This window comes from Heterodontus francisci, chromosome 2, assembly GCF_036365525.1.
Source record: "Heterodontus francisci isolate sHetFra1 chromosome 2, sHetFra1.hap1, whole genome shotgun sequence".
NCBI classification, from domain to species: Eukaryota; Metazoa; Chordata; class Chondrichthyes; order Heterodontiformes; family Heterodontidae; genus Heterodontus; species Heterodontus francisci.
Window position 1 is genome coordinate 9258453 of NC_090372.1, and position 13681 is coordinate 9272133.

At 42.5% G+C, this 13681-nt stretch overlaps 1 protein-coding gene across 6 annotated transcripts in view; it reads right to left on the reverse strand.

Annotated features, from left to right (window-relative positions):
* The window catches only part of cpne4b (copine IVb), a 379388-nt gene that overhangs the window by 82982 nt on the left and 282725 nt on the right, over positions 1–13681 (reverse strand). For all 6 annotated transcript variants that reach the window (XM_068054266.1, XM_068054259.1, XM_068054275.1 and 3 more), the window contains one exon: positions 12854–12943. In XM_068054266.1, the coding sequence (XP_067910367.1) occupies positions 12854–12943 (90 nt within the window). The remainder of the gene's footprint in view (positions 1–12853; positions 12944–13681) is intronic.

Here is a 13681-nt window from a genome sequence, read left to right on the forward strand (position 1 = left end):
GGTGCGTTGCTACCTTCTTGTCTTGTGGTGTGGGCCACTGTGATGCAAACAGGGTGGTATGTTCACAGTAACAGGGACACATCTCCCCTCAAACACCTATTTTCCCTAGGCAGCCAGTGCACCCAGGCCAGGTGAAGTTTCCAAATTAAAACCCAAGGCTCAGGACAAAAAGGGCTGACCAACGTGGAATGAACTACATTTCACTATATTTATGAATAATTTGGATGAAGGAACAGTATGCCATATATGTAAAGTTTGCTGATGGCACCAAGTTGGGTGGCACTGTAGATAGTGTAAATGAGAGCAGAAAGTTGCTAAGGGACATTGGTGGATTAAGTGTGTCAGCAAAACTGAGGCAGATGGAGTTTAATGTGTGAGGGTCTCAACTTTGGACCTAAGGAAGATAGATCAGAGCATTTTCTAAATGATGAAAAGCTAGAAACCTTGGAGGAACAGAGAGATTTAGGGGTTCATGCTGTCATGAAAATATGCTAGGCTGAATGACGATTTTTAATTCAACGGTTGGAAACCTACAATTAAACTTTGGAAAGGAAAGCTGGAACTCTAAATTCAATGTTTAAAACGAAAGCAGCTAAGAAGGCCCCTGCAATTTGCATTGAAATACCTCACATTCCAAGGTATCAAGGTGAAGACACATGTCTAAATAGACCTCATCCAGAACAATGGCTTGAGCAGTTTGAATGCTATCTGGTATTGCTTTCATTAGCAAGACATTCAAAGCCATCTTGGAACATTAACACTAGTGGAGACAAACCTCAAAGGGTAATCACTGAAACAATAAGACCTGACAGACATTGGAATTATTAGACTTGGATATCATTAAAGTGCAAAAGAAAATACACTGGGAGAATCATGTGACAGTCTCGCCAGTCTGTGAGAAAACTTAGAGTTTCTTTTGAACACATCAGACAAGCATCTGAGCTAACAAGTGCAGGACTCCAGTGGGGCTAGTCTCTCTCTCTCCAGGTAGCACTAAGTTTCAAACCCTGGCTGCGGGCAGCAAAACATCCAAGTCTATCATTGCTGCAGACAGAGACTCCGGGGAGAAAACCATCTATATCACTGTCTCCAAGAAAACCCTGGACCACGTGGCCACCTCTACCAACCAGAAACTTCAGATTCAGGAACACGAATTTGGCCGGAAGACAACTGAATTACCAGACTCCACAGACTGTATATTATTTTATTTGTTCTGGACTCTAATGCAACCAAACTATTCTTCATTTTGTAACCTATTTGTGTGTGTGTGATTCCCGTGTGTTTGCGTGTGTGAAAGTTGGAGCGTAGTTTTTTTTTTTTACTTAGGTCAGTTTCTTTTTTGTACAATAAACTAACCTCTTTCTTGCTTAAACTCAATAAAACCTGTCCGATTGGTTCTTTTATGATCATAGCACTTAAATGGGTTAAGCACTCACTGAATTGGTAAGCACATTCACTGTTTAAAAGAAATAAACCCTGTTGCGGTCAAACAAGACAGGGACAAGAAGGGAGTCTTTCGAGCCCTCCTCACCTGATCGTAACAATGTACTGAAATCACTAAAAGTTCGTGGATAGGTACAAAAATAATTAAAAAGGCCAATGGAATGTTGGCCTTTATCTCAAGAGGATTGCAATACAAAGGGGTTGAAGTTATGTTACAGCAGTTCTGAGCTCTTAGACCTCATCGGGAGCAACTGTTCAGTTCTGGGTACCACACCTCAGGATAAATTGGTCTTGGATGGGCTACAGTGCAGATTCACCAGAATGATACTGGTGCTAAAAGGGTTAAGTTATGAGATCATTTTCATAGACTAGGCTTGTATTCCCTTGAATATAATAGATTAAGGGATGATCTAATTGAAACATTTAAAATGTTTGAAGGATTTGATAGGATAGATAGAGAGAAAGTATTTCCTTTGCTGGGGAGTCCAGATCAAGGGATATAACCTCACAATTAGAGCCAAGCTGTTCAGGGGTGATGTCAGGAAGCACTTCTTCACACAAAGGGGAGTGGAAATCTGGAACTCTTTCCCTCAAAGAACCGCTGAGACTGGGATGCAAGCAGAAAATGCTGGAAACACTCAGCAGGTCGGGCAGCATCTGTGCAGACAGAAACAGAGTTAACGTTTTCAGGGCTGTAACCTTTCATCAGAACTGGAGGTCTGAGTATTTCCAGCATTTTCTGTTTTTAGTTCAGATTTCCAGCATCCACGGAATTTTGATTTTGTGCTGAGGCTGTGGGTCAATTGAAAATGTCAAAACTGAGATTGGTAGATTTTTGTTAGATGAGGGTATTAAGGGTTACAGAGGCAAGGTGGATAAATGGAGGTAAGATACAGATCAGCCACAATCTAATAGAATGGCAACAGGTTCAAGGGGCTGAATGGCCTCCTCCTGTTCCTATCTTCCTAAACTCTTTGCAAACATTTCTAATATTAAGTTCTTAATATTATGACTATAGTAACTTTTCTTAGAATTATGATTTTGTTATATTGGTTACGTTTGAAATGCTACTTTGAGATGTATACATTAACTGAGTCCGGAAGAAAACAGTGGTTGAAAATAATTTCAGCAATTTGAATGAGCAACAAAAAGCGCAGCAGGAACTGATTTTGTATCGTTCGGGTAACACAGCAGAACTTTAAATTACATTTGGTCTGTGCTGTCCCTGACCTGTGAGTGCTTGCAAGACAGAACAATGCTGATACCCCTCACCTTGATAAAGACACAAACTGAAAGTTATGCTAAAAGCACACAATTTAATAATTTGTTACAGTCTGCGTCATCGGCTTTGGGATATCAGGAATTATTTAACAAGTTCTTGGCTGAGAACCTTCAGCACGCACCTACAGCTGTCTGGAAGAATCACAACACAAAATATGACAGCTACATGGAAAATGAAAGACGACGATAAGCAACGCTGCAACAGACTTCATTATTTCACAGCTCCTGTCGGGGGTATGAAGGATATGTGGGGGTGTCATGCATATCCTAGGGGATAGCCATTTACTGCAGTTTGTTCGTGCTTCTGAAAACTACACATCCTGAGAACTGTGGATGTGAGCGAGTCAAAATGCTTTTCCACAAACAGAAGCACATGAGGGATTCACCATCACCAGGACGATCTGTGCAGGCTGTTTTGAGTCTTTTCTTCCCTTTGAATCTGAAGAATAATGATCATTAAAAAAGGCCACTAGGAATTTGGATCACTAATGGTGACCAGTAACCCATAAAGCAGCTGCTTAGAGTTTAGGTTTTTCGAAATGATTTTAGCTCGGACACGTTGGCCTAGAGGTATGTCTGCAGCAGCCTGTCAGCATAAACTGGGTGCATGGAGTGCTCCCCAGCGGGAAAGGCACAACGTGCACCCGATATTGGGCTGCAGCCTCATTCGAATGAGATCTGCTCCACATCCCCTGGCAGCTTGCCAGTGAAGTGACTTGGAATTCCGGGCATCACTGGCAACAGCTCTTAGATAAGGAGATCAGGAGGAGGGAGGTGTGACCAGGATAAGAGGTGGGGGGGGGGTGTAATTGAGAATGAGAGAGGGATGTGATCAGGACAAGGGTTGTGATTGGGAAGGGAGCAGGTGCTGATCGTGAGGGAAGCTGGGAGAGATAAGGAGGGGTTAGGGTGTGGCAGCGGACAACAACCCATGGTTCTAACACTTTACTTTTTTGAAACACTTTCCTTTTCAATGGTGGACTGAAGAGGTCCCTGTAAGTAGAGTCAGTTAGGCTGCATGTAAACCTGGTTTTCCTGAACACAGTCAGCTCAGTTTTGCACAGGCTGCCTCAAACATATGCAAAGGCTCTAACAACTGCTTTGGGCACGGATTCTGGATGCCTCATTTTTTGCCTATACCAAAATGGCGGGCAGTGCTTTCACCTTATAGGGACTGCATGCCTCCCGCCCCTCATATCGAAAACTTAGGCACCCATTTAGCACCTTTGAAACAGGCATGGTGCTATTAAACTTCCAAGTCTATTTCTAGGAAATACTCTGGAACAACTGAAAAAGAAACTCTGCCAGCTACAGACTAAAGGCCCAAATCTATGCTGTCTGAAACAATTGTTTGCAGAACTCCATTCAAGAGTCTCTTGTAAATGTGACAATTAAATAAAATTAATCTTTAAAATAAGACATCTGATGTGAGACATTTTGTGCATTAACACTTCACGGTGGGTAACATGGTGCTCTGCCTGTCAATACTCATTATCACTAATGGTGTTCTTAATAGGGAGATGTCTCCCAGGTCAGCATTTTCATTGCTAATATTTAATGATGAGGTGTTCTGTTGATCAGCACTTAAAGTACTCTGCTTCAGTATTCCTGTCTGAGCTTAGGCATGAAGATTGCTCCTGTGCACAATGAAATTACTAGTCTGAGCAATAGAATAGTATTTGATTCTGAATAGCAGTTCTGATGAAAGGTCACAGACCTGAAACGTTAACCTTGCTTCCCTCTCCAGAGGTGCTGCCAGACCTGCTGAGTATTTCCAGCACTTTCCATTTTTATTTCAGATTTTCAGCATCCGCGGTATTTTGCTTTGATTTTAGAATAGTATTTGTTCAAGTTATTGGTTGGTATGTAGATTTTTAGCTATACAGTTATTGAGATAGAATCAAAGAATGGTACAGCACAGAAGGAGGCCATTCAGCCCATCGAGTCTATGCCAGCTCTTTTGAACAGCAATCCAGTTAGTCCCACTCCCCCACTTTCTTCACCATATCCCTGCAATTCTTTCGGCTTCAAATATTTATCCAATTCCCCTTTGAAGGCTACTGTATCCACCATCCTATCAGGCAGTGAATTCCACATCCTCACCACTCACTGCATTAAAATCTTTTTCCTCTGTTTATTTTGCCAGTCACCTTAAATCTGTGCCCTCCGGTTGTCGATCTTTCAGCCATTGGAAACAGTTTCTCTTTATTTACTCTAAACCCTTTACAATTTTGAATACCTCTATCAAATCTCCTATTCGCCTTCTGTGCTCTCAGGAGCAAAACAACAGTTTATTTATTTATTTGATTTAGAGATACAGCACTGGAACAGGCCCTTCGGCCCACCGAGTCTGTGCTGACCAACAACCACCCATTTATACTAATCCTACATTAATCCCATATTCCCTCTCACATCCCCACCATTCTCCTACCATCTATCTACACTAGGGGCAATTTACAATGGCCAATTTACCTATCAACCTGCAAGTCTTTGGCTGTGGGAGGAAACCGGAGCACCCGGAGGAAACCCACGTGGTCACAGGAAGAACTTGCAAACTCCGTTTGTCCAGTCTATCCACATAACTATAATCCCTCATCCCTGGAACCAGGCTACTTAATCTATTCCATACCCTCTGCAAAGTCTTCAATTCTTTCCTAAAATGTGGTTTCCAGAATTGGACACAATACTCCAGCGGGGGCTAAACTAGTGTTTTATAAAGATTTTGCATAACTTCCTGGCTTTTGTACTCCATGGAAGGAATTCTCTGCACACAGACCCACACATAGTGGGGGAGAGGGGCGGGAAGTGGATTGGGAACCCAATGCAAATTGAAGAGGGCTTTGCTGTGGTTCTTTAATTGAAGAGAACCGGAGGGTGGAGGGTAGGGGGTTCTGGGGGAGGAGGCCTGCCAGTGACAGCCACCTTGACGGACACTGGCAATGCATACCCAACTGGTCCACTGGGAAGGATTGTTCGAGAAGGCCGCAGATGTCAACAATGGCCTGCCATGGCAGCCTGAGCCTCCTGTGGGATCGGTGCTCACATGTGGAGGGAGCTGATCCTCTGCCTGTCGACCGTGAGGGCTTTGCCTTCTTCGAGTTGGATCTCTGTGTCCATTCCCTCTACCCAGTGGAGGGGCATGTGCTGAGTATAAGGCAGCTGCTGCTGCTGTTGGTGTTGCAGTACTCTTCCTCATTGTTAAAGACAGATGAAAGACGATAGGGATGGCTCCCCCTTTTTTGCCTCTCGACTGACCAATGACAATGTGTTTAAAAATAGGTGCTTTAACCTGAGTGCTTTAATTGTCAGGAACAGACAAATGACATGTTTTCTCATAAGTTTTAAAAGAAAGATAAATGCTTATTGTTCAACACCCAAATATATACACTGCTACACCCACTCACATTCATACAGATACACACATGCACATGTACACTCAGGAAAAGATTGAGATTATAAAAGTAGCATGCATTTAGGTCTTATTATTTTAAGAGTTCTCTGTTACACTTGCGCTTTCCCAGGGTAAATATTTGAAACGATGCAGGCCTGTAATCCTTTCTTGTACACTGAAGAAAAGCTCTGAAGACTTCAGAGGATGGATTTGCTGTTGTTTGGTGTTCACAGTGGATGATTTCTCTTGTTATATTCCAGTCAAGGTTCAATGGCGAAGCCCTGGTACAATTCCTTAAGTGGATGAGTTCAAGGCCAACTCGAGTCACAGCCTTAAAGCTGGTGGTGTTAGGCATATTCTGACTGTCTGCCCAGAATATACATTATTGAAACCCTTTTCATAAACCTAGTTTCTGTTATGTGACCAGAGCATCTCCTTCCATTGTCCTCATAAATAGTTTCTGACGGCTAGGCCATTGTCAGACAATGGAGTAAAACCATAAAATGCTGGAAATACTCAGCACGTCTGGCAGAACGGTGTTCTGATGAACAGTCACTGTTTCTCTCTCCACAGTTGGTGCCAGACCTGCTGAGTATTTCCAACATGTTCTGTTTTTATTTCTGATTTCTAGCATCAGCAGTATTTTGCTTTTATGTCAGACAATGGAGCCCTGATATCACTCATCCACATCCCATCTTGATAAAATAGAGCTTTTCACACCCATTCTCTGGAATTCAAGTTTGGAGTCAAAAAGTCTGCAGCAGTATAGTGAACCCAGTTTTTTTTTAAATTAATTGGAGAAATGCAACTATTGCCACAGGAAAGGTTGTTTGCATGTTAATAACTTTGCCAAGCCTCATCCAGACTTGACTAGCTCGGGGTTCTTGCATATCCATGTGTATTGGCAGGAAAGAAAAGGTCACTTGACCTCTCAACTCCATTTCGTTTTACCGAAAAATGTCCGTCTTGGGTTTACTTCATAAGTTCATATTCACAGTTCATAAGCTCGTATGACATGAGCGTGACACTCTTAGGGCCAAGGTAGAGCTCCAGAAGCTGCTCCTATGCCGCGGTGAAGGCTGACAGCAGGGATGTGCAGATCAAGGTGAGTGAAGTCCACAGCAGGTGAACTAACTTTCAAGAAACTGAAAATCACCTGGGCAGAAAGAGCACACAGAGGGTGTGCTGTGGGCAGTAGCCTCTCACCTGGGCTTGCCGGCAGCTCTTCAGTTTCACCATTTAAAGGCTACCCAGTCTGTCAGTTTCACTGAACAATGGCTCCCTGCTGTGTTCTCGCCTTGCTGAACCTGGTGAATTTCCCAGAGCTCAGGAAACTCCTGCGCTGGCTGTTAAAGCCAGAATTCTGGGTTAAAAGTAGATCAATTGCTTGATTGTACATTTTAACTCCTTACCCGACAGATTCATGGGGGTTTCCCCACCCACTTCTGAGCCTGTCCCAGTGAAACTGGGAAGTGAGCGGGATTGTGTAGGGGTTACGACCTGATGCCACCTTCTGGAACTTTAACCTCTGATTGAACCTGCACCCCTTGGTATTTAAATTCTGCCCTAGGTTTCTATTTATAAAGCCCAGGATTCCATAAGCTTTATGTAACTGTTTTGCTAACCTGTATTGCCACCTTCAAAGATTTGTGCGCAAACACCCCAGTGCTCTCTATTCTTGCACCTCCTTTGAAATTATTCCTTTTAGGATACATTGTTTTGCCTCATCCTACCTACCAAAAAGAATTAGTTTAGTTTAGAGATACAGCACTGAAACAGGCCCTTTGGCCCACCGAGTCGGTGCCGACCATCAACCACCCATTTATACTAATCCTACACTAATCCCATATTCCTACCACATCCCCACCTGTCCCTATATTTCCCTACCACCTACCTATACTAGGGGCAATTTATAATGGCCAATTTACCTACCAACCTGCAAGTCTTTTGGCATGTGGGAGGAAACCCACGCAGACACAGGGAGAACTTGCAAACTCTACGCAGGCAGTACCCAGAATTGAACCCGGGTTGCTGGAGCTGTGAGGCTGCAGTGCTAACCACTGCGCCACTGTGCCGCCCATACCTTACCTTGATGCCGTCTTTAGAAAGACTTGCATTTATATAGCACCTTTCACATCCATAGGAGGTCCCAAAGTGCTTTACAACCAATAAAGTATATTTGAAGTGTTGTCACCACTGGAATGGAGGATACACAGCAGCCAATTTATACACAGCAAGCTCCTACAAACAGCAATGTGATGAAGACCAGGCAATCTGTTTTTGTCATGTTGATTGTGGGGTATATATTGGCCGGGTCACCCGGGAGAAGTCCCCTGCTCTTCATCAACATAGCACCATGGAATCTTTTACATCCACCTGAGAGGGCAGACGGGGCCTCAATTTAACGTTTCATCTGAAAGATGGCTTTAATCACTGATGTTTTCACCACTCAAATTTGCTTCTCATAAAGGAAACTTGATGCCATAATTATATTGTGGATGGTGCGGAAACAGCTAAAGGTGAATTGTAAAGGGATCCGGAGATGATAGAGAATTGGATTTGGCACTTAACATGTCAAATCTCCTTGAAGCAGTAATAAATAACAGCACATATGATGCTTAATTACATTACATAATCAGTAGAGTGTGCTGGGGATTGTCGTACTGAAGGTGTCCACTTTCCCTAATCACAATGAGCATTTAGTTTTGATCATGAAAGCATCGGGAAAACACTCTCTACACGAGTATTTAAAGAAAGCAGAAAATGCTGATAATTCACAACAAGTTGGACAGCATCTCTTTATATAAAAAAAAGAGCTGGGTAAACATTTCAGATGTTAGAAGCTTCATCAGAAGTATTGCTGCCATTTCATAATCAATGAGCAGAGAATTAGCTCCAAGTTTTTTTTTAACAAAAAAAAAATCAGATGCCAACAGACTTACTGTTTATTTTCAGCTTTTTCATTTCATCAACATTCCGAGCAAGAGCTGGCCTGGTTTCTGGTTGTCATGGACATCACCTCTTATGAAAAGCAGGTACTGCGGGAATTCAGGGCCAGAATGATTTCCTGGACTAATTTTGATTGCTTAGATGGGTCAGAGAGGAATTTCCCAGATTTTGTTTTCCCCCAAATTAGCCTGGGTTTTTACCTGTTTTTTCCATCCCTCCCAGTGATCACATGTTTTCTGGTAGGACGGAGAGTGCATATATTGAGACACCCAGGGCAGTGCAATTGTGTGGCCCAGGCTGAATGGACCAAGAGGTCTTTACCCGTGTGTCATTGTTCAGCGGCACAGTGGCGCAGTGGTTAGCACCGCAGCCTCACAGCTCCAGGGACCCGGGTTCAATTCTGGGTACTGCCTGTGTGGAGTTTGCAAGTTCTCCCTGTGTCTGCGTGGGTTTCCTCCGGGTACTCCGGTTTCCTCCCACATGCCAAAGACTTGCAGGTTGATAGGTAAATTGGCCAGTAGCAATTGCCCCTAGTGTAGGTAGGTGGTAGGGAAAAATATAGGGACAGGTGGGGATGTGGTAGGAATATGAAATTAGTGTAGGATTAGTATAAATGGGTGGTTGATGGTCGGCACAGACTCGGTGGGCCGAAGGGCCTGTTTCAGTGCTGTATCTCTAAACTAAACTAAACATATTAACTCATGGACACAAGCATAACCTTGTGAGAAACCTCAACGCACAGTCGATTGGCACAGCAAGAATTCACAGTGCCAAGTCAATAATTGGGTCTAATATCATATCTATAGTGTTTGGAACTCGTTAACCTTCTGCTCAATTTAAAATCTTCACACATTTTCCCATATGGAACAAATTATAATTTTAGAACACAACATCAGTGGACCAGGAAGAAAATTGAGTGAGTCATTATCTCGATTGGGCCTACCCAGTTGGGTGTGGGCATGTGCACTTTAATTGGGAACATGTTTCTAAATAATATTCCAATCATTTTGTTTTGAATAAACATTTCCACTCATGGAGCAGGACCACTCTTATTGGGTAAATGCTGGAAAGAAACCGTTCAGAGAGAAAAGAAAGGAGAAGAGAAAAGACATTGAGACTGATGTTTATGAAGGGCTGGCCGTGGCTGTCCATTTGCCAAGCACTGTGTAGTATGAGAATAGACAAGTGTAGGCTCAGAGAAACCTGGGGTGTACATTCACAAGTGTTTGAAGGTAGCAGGACAAGTTGAAAAGGCTTTTAAAAAGGCAGGCAGGATCCTAGGCTTTATTAATAGCAGAATACAATTACAAAAGCAAAGAGGTTATGCTAAATCTTTGTAAGTCACTGATTAGGCCTCAGCTGGTGTATTGTGTCCAATGCTGGCCATCGATCTTTACAAAGGATGTTAACGCTTTAGAGGGGGTGCAGAGGGGATTTACTAGAATGGTACCAGGGATAACAGACTTAACAGACTGGAGAAACTGGGCTTGTTCTTCTTAGAGCAGAGAAGGTTAAAGAGAGATGTGATAGAGGTGTTCAAAATCATAAAGGGTTTGATAAAGAAGGAGAAATTGTTTCCAGTGGCAGAAGGGTCAGTAACCAGAGGACACACATTTAAGATAATTGGCAACAGATTCAAAATAACTTTCAAAACGGAATTGGCTAAATACTTGTAGGGGGGAAATTCAAGCATTCTGGGTTAAGAGCAGGGTCTAGGACTATTGGATAGCTCTTTATTGCACAAGATTTGGCCTCACAATGTGGGGGTAATAGGATTGGTTCAAGGGCAAAAACAGAGAATAGGAATAAACGGGTAATTTTCAGGTTGGCAGGGTGTTACTAGTGCAGTACCACAAGGATCAGTCTTATGGCCTCAGCTATTTGCAATCTATATTTATAACTTAGGTGAGGAGAAGACTGAGAGAAATGTATCCAAGTTTGCTGAAGATACAAAGCTAAGTGAGAAAGTAAGCTGTGTGGAATATACAAATAGTCTGCAAAGGGATATAGACAGGTCAAGTGAATAGGCAAGAAGGAGACAGATGGAGCATAACGTGGGGAAATGTGAGGTTATTCACTTTGGTAGTAAGAATAGAAAAAGAAAATATTTTTTAAATGGTGAGAAATAATTCAATGCTGGTGTTCAGAGGGACTTTGGGTGGACACAAAACACAGAAAGTTAACATCCAGGTACAGCAAGCAATTAGGAAGGCAAATGGTATGTTGGCCTTTATTGCAAAGGGGTTGGAGTACCAGAGTAAGGAAGTCCTATTGCACTTGCAAAGGGCTTTGGTGAGACCACAGCTGGAGTACTTTGTAAGTTTTGGTCTCTGTACCTAAGGAAGGATATACTTGTGGGTGCAATGAAGATTCATTAGACTGATTCCTCGGATGAGAAGTTTGCCCTATGAGGAGAGATTGAGTAGACTGGGTGTTTAGAAGAATGAGAGGCGATCTCATTGAAACATGTAAGATTCTGAGAGGGCTTGAGAGGGTAGAGGCTGAGAAGCTGTTTCCCCTGACTGGAAAGTCTAGAACTAGGGGGCATAGTTTCAGGATAAGGAGATGGCCATTTGGGACTGAAATGAGGAGACGTTTCTTCACTCAGAGATCTTTGCAGATCTCTACCACAGAGAGCTGTGGAATCTCAGTCACTAAGTATATTCAAGGCTGAGATTGATAGATTTTTAAACTCTAAGGGAATCAAAGAATATGGGGATCAGCAGGAACGTGGAGTTGAGGTGAATGGCAAACAGGCTCGAGGGGCTGCCTGGTCTACTCATGCTCCTACTTCCATATTCCTTCAAAGAGCCAGCACATGCAACATGGGCTGAACAGTCTCCTCGTGTGCGGTAAGATTCTGCCACATCTTTTTTTAGCTGACCTACAGAAAACAACTTTGGAGACAGCGTGGTATTAAGTCAACCCAGTACAAGCATTTACCATAAAATAATAAGGTATCCTCAGAAATAGATGAGGCGATCTCAAACAGTTTGAAACCTTTCTCTGAAAGAAAAACTTTTAAATATGGAAAAACACTTATTATCCTAATTGTACATGATGATATACAAAGTCCGCTCTATAGAGTTACAAAATGACATGATTAAAGCTGAGGATTAGTTGCATTTAGTTCATAGTCCTTGACACAATTGCTTTAAGTAGAGCTAGTGGCTTGAAGAAGTTAAAGTCCTATGCTAGGCATTTCTTACTTGCAAGAAATAATTCCCTTATTGAAACAAAGGTCTTATTTGAAATACTAAAGTTTGCTATATTGAAGTGTTTTCAAGTACAAATAAAATCTCCCAAGTTTTCACTGCTTTTGGCAGGAGGGCCATCCCTGTAATCACCTTCAGTACTTTCACAACAGAATTATTTAATCTTCATCAAATTCTTCATTTGCTGTATTGTAGAATCTCTCACAGATTCATTTCCCTGGGTACATTTATTTACCCGCCAATGAATGGCAAAGCTGGCTACAGTCCAGATGCAGGTGAAGAGTATTTGACACCTTCCCTATCTCTGTTAACAAGTGTGAATGAGAGAAATCTGCTCCTCATATTATGAGTCCCTTGCTGGTCTCTACCGCTCAAGATCAACATCATGCCACATGCACAGATTCCACAAGTTGCATTTCTGCACAACTCATTCAATACTAACACATCATATAATGCCATGGGTTGAAATTTTTGAAAATGCATTTCATTAGAAATTCAACTTGGTCTTGACCCTGGCAGCGACCATTAGACCATTACACTATAATACGAAAGGTATTTATTTTGTTAAGCTTACTTTTAGCTTGCGATCGTGATCTCCACTGCAGAGGCAATTTGCAGAGACTTTAAAAGTTTTCCACAACGGATTTAGGTTGTTCATGATGACCTATTGAAGCAGAGAGGAAAATATCAGATATAGTATAGTGGCATATAATCTGTTAAACTTTAGTAATTCAGTATGTCTCTGGGGGTTAGCAAAAAAAAAAAGACTTGTATTTACATAAGGCCTTTCAGAACCTCAGGACATCCCAAAGTGCTTTACAGCCAATGAAATACTTTTGAAGTGTAGTCACTGTTGTAATGTAGGAAACGCAGCAGCCAATTTGCACACAGCAAGCTCCCACAAACAGAAATGTGATAATGACCAGATAATGTATTTTTTGGGATGTTGATTTAGGGATAAATATTGGCCAGGACATAGGGGAGAACTCCTTTCGAATTGGTGCCTTGAAATCTTTTACATCTGCCTGAGAGGGTAGACAGAGCCTCAGTTTAAACGTCTCATCTGAAAAACGGTGCCTCCGACAATGCGGCACTCCCTCTGCACTGGTCTGTCAGCCTTGACTTATGTGCTCAGGCCTTGGAGTGGGGCTTGAATCCAGAACCTTCTAATTCAGAGGCAAGGGTGCAATAAACTGAGCAACAATCATTTGGATTGCAGATCTGAAGGAATTTTTATGTTTGTGATGGACTCCTAAGCACGTTGCTAAAATGACTCCTGTGTAACTGTTCTCCCCGATTTATATTCTGACTAGCCACCTCTCCAGGTAGAATGGATTGGGACAACCCCCACCTCCCCACCTCCCAACATTGTACATGTGGGACTGCAAAGGAGATCATTAAG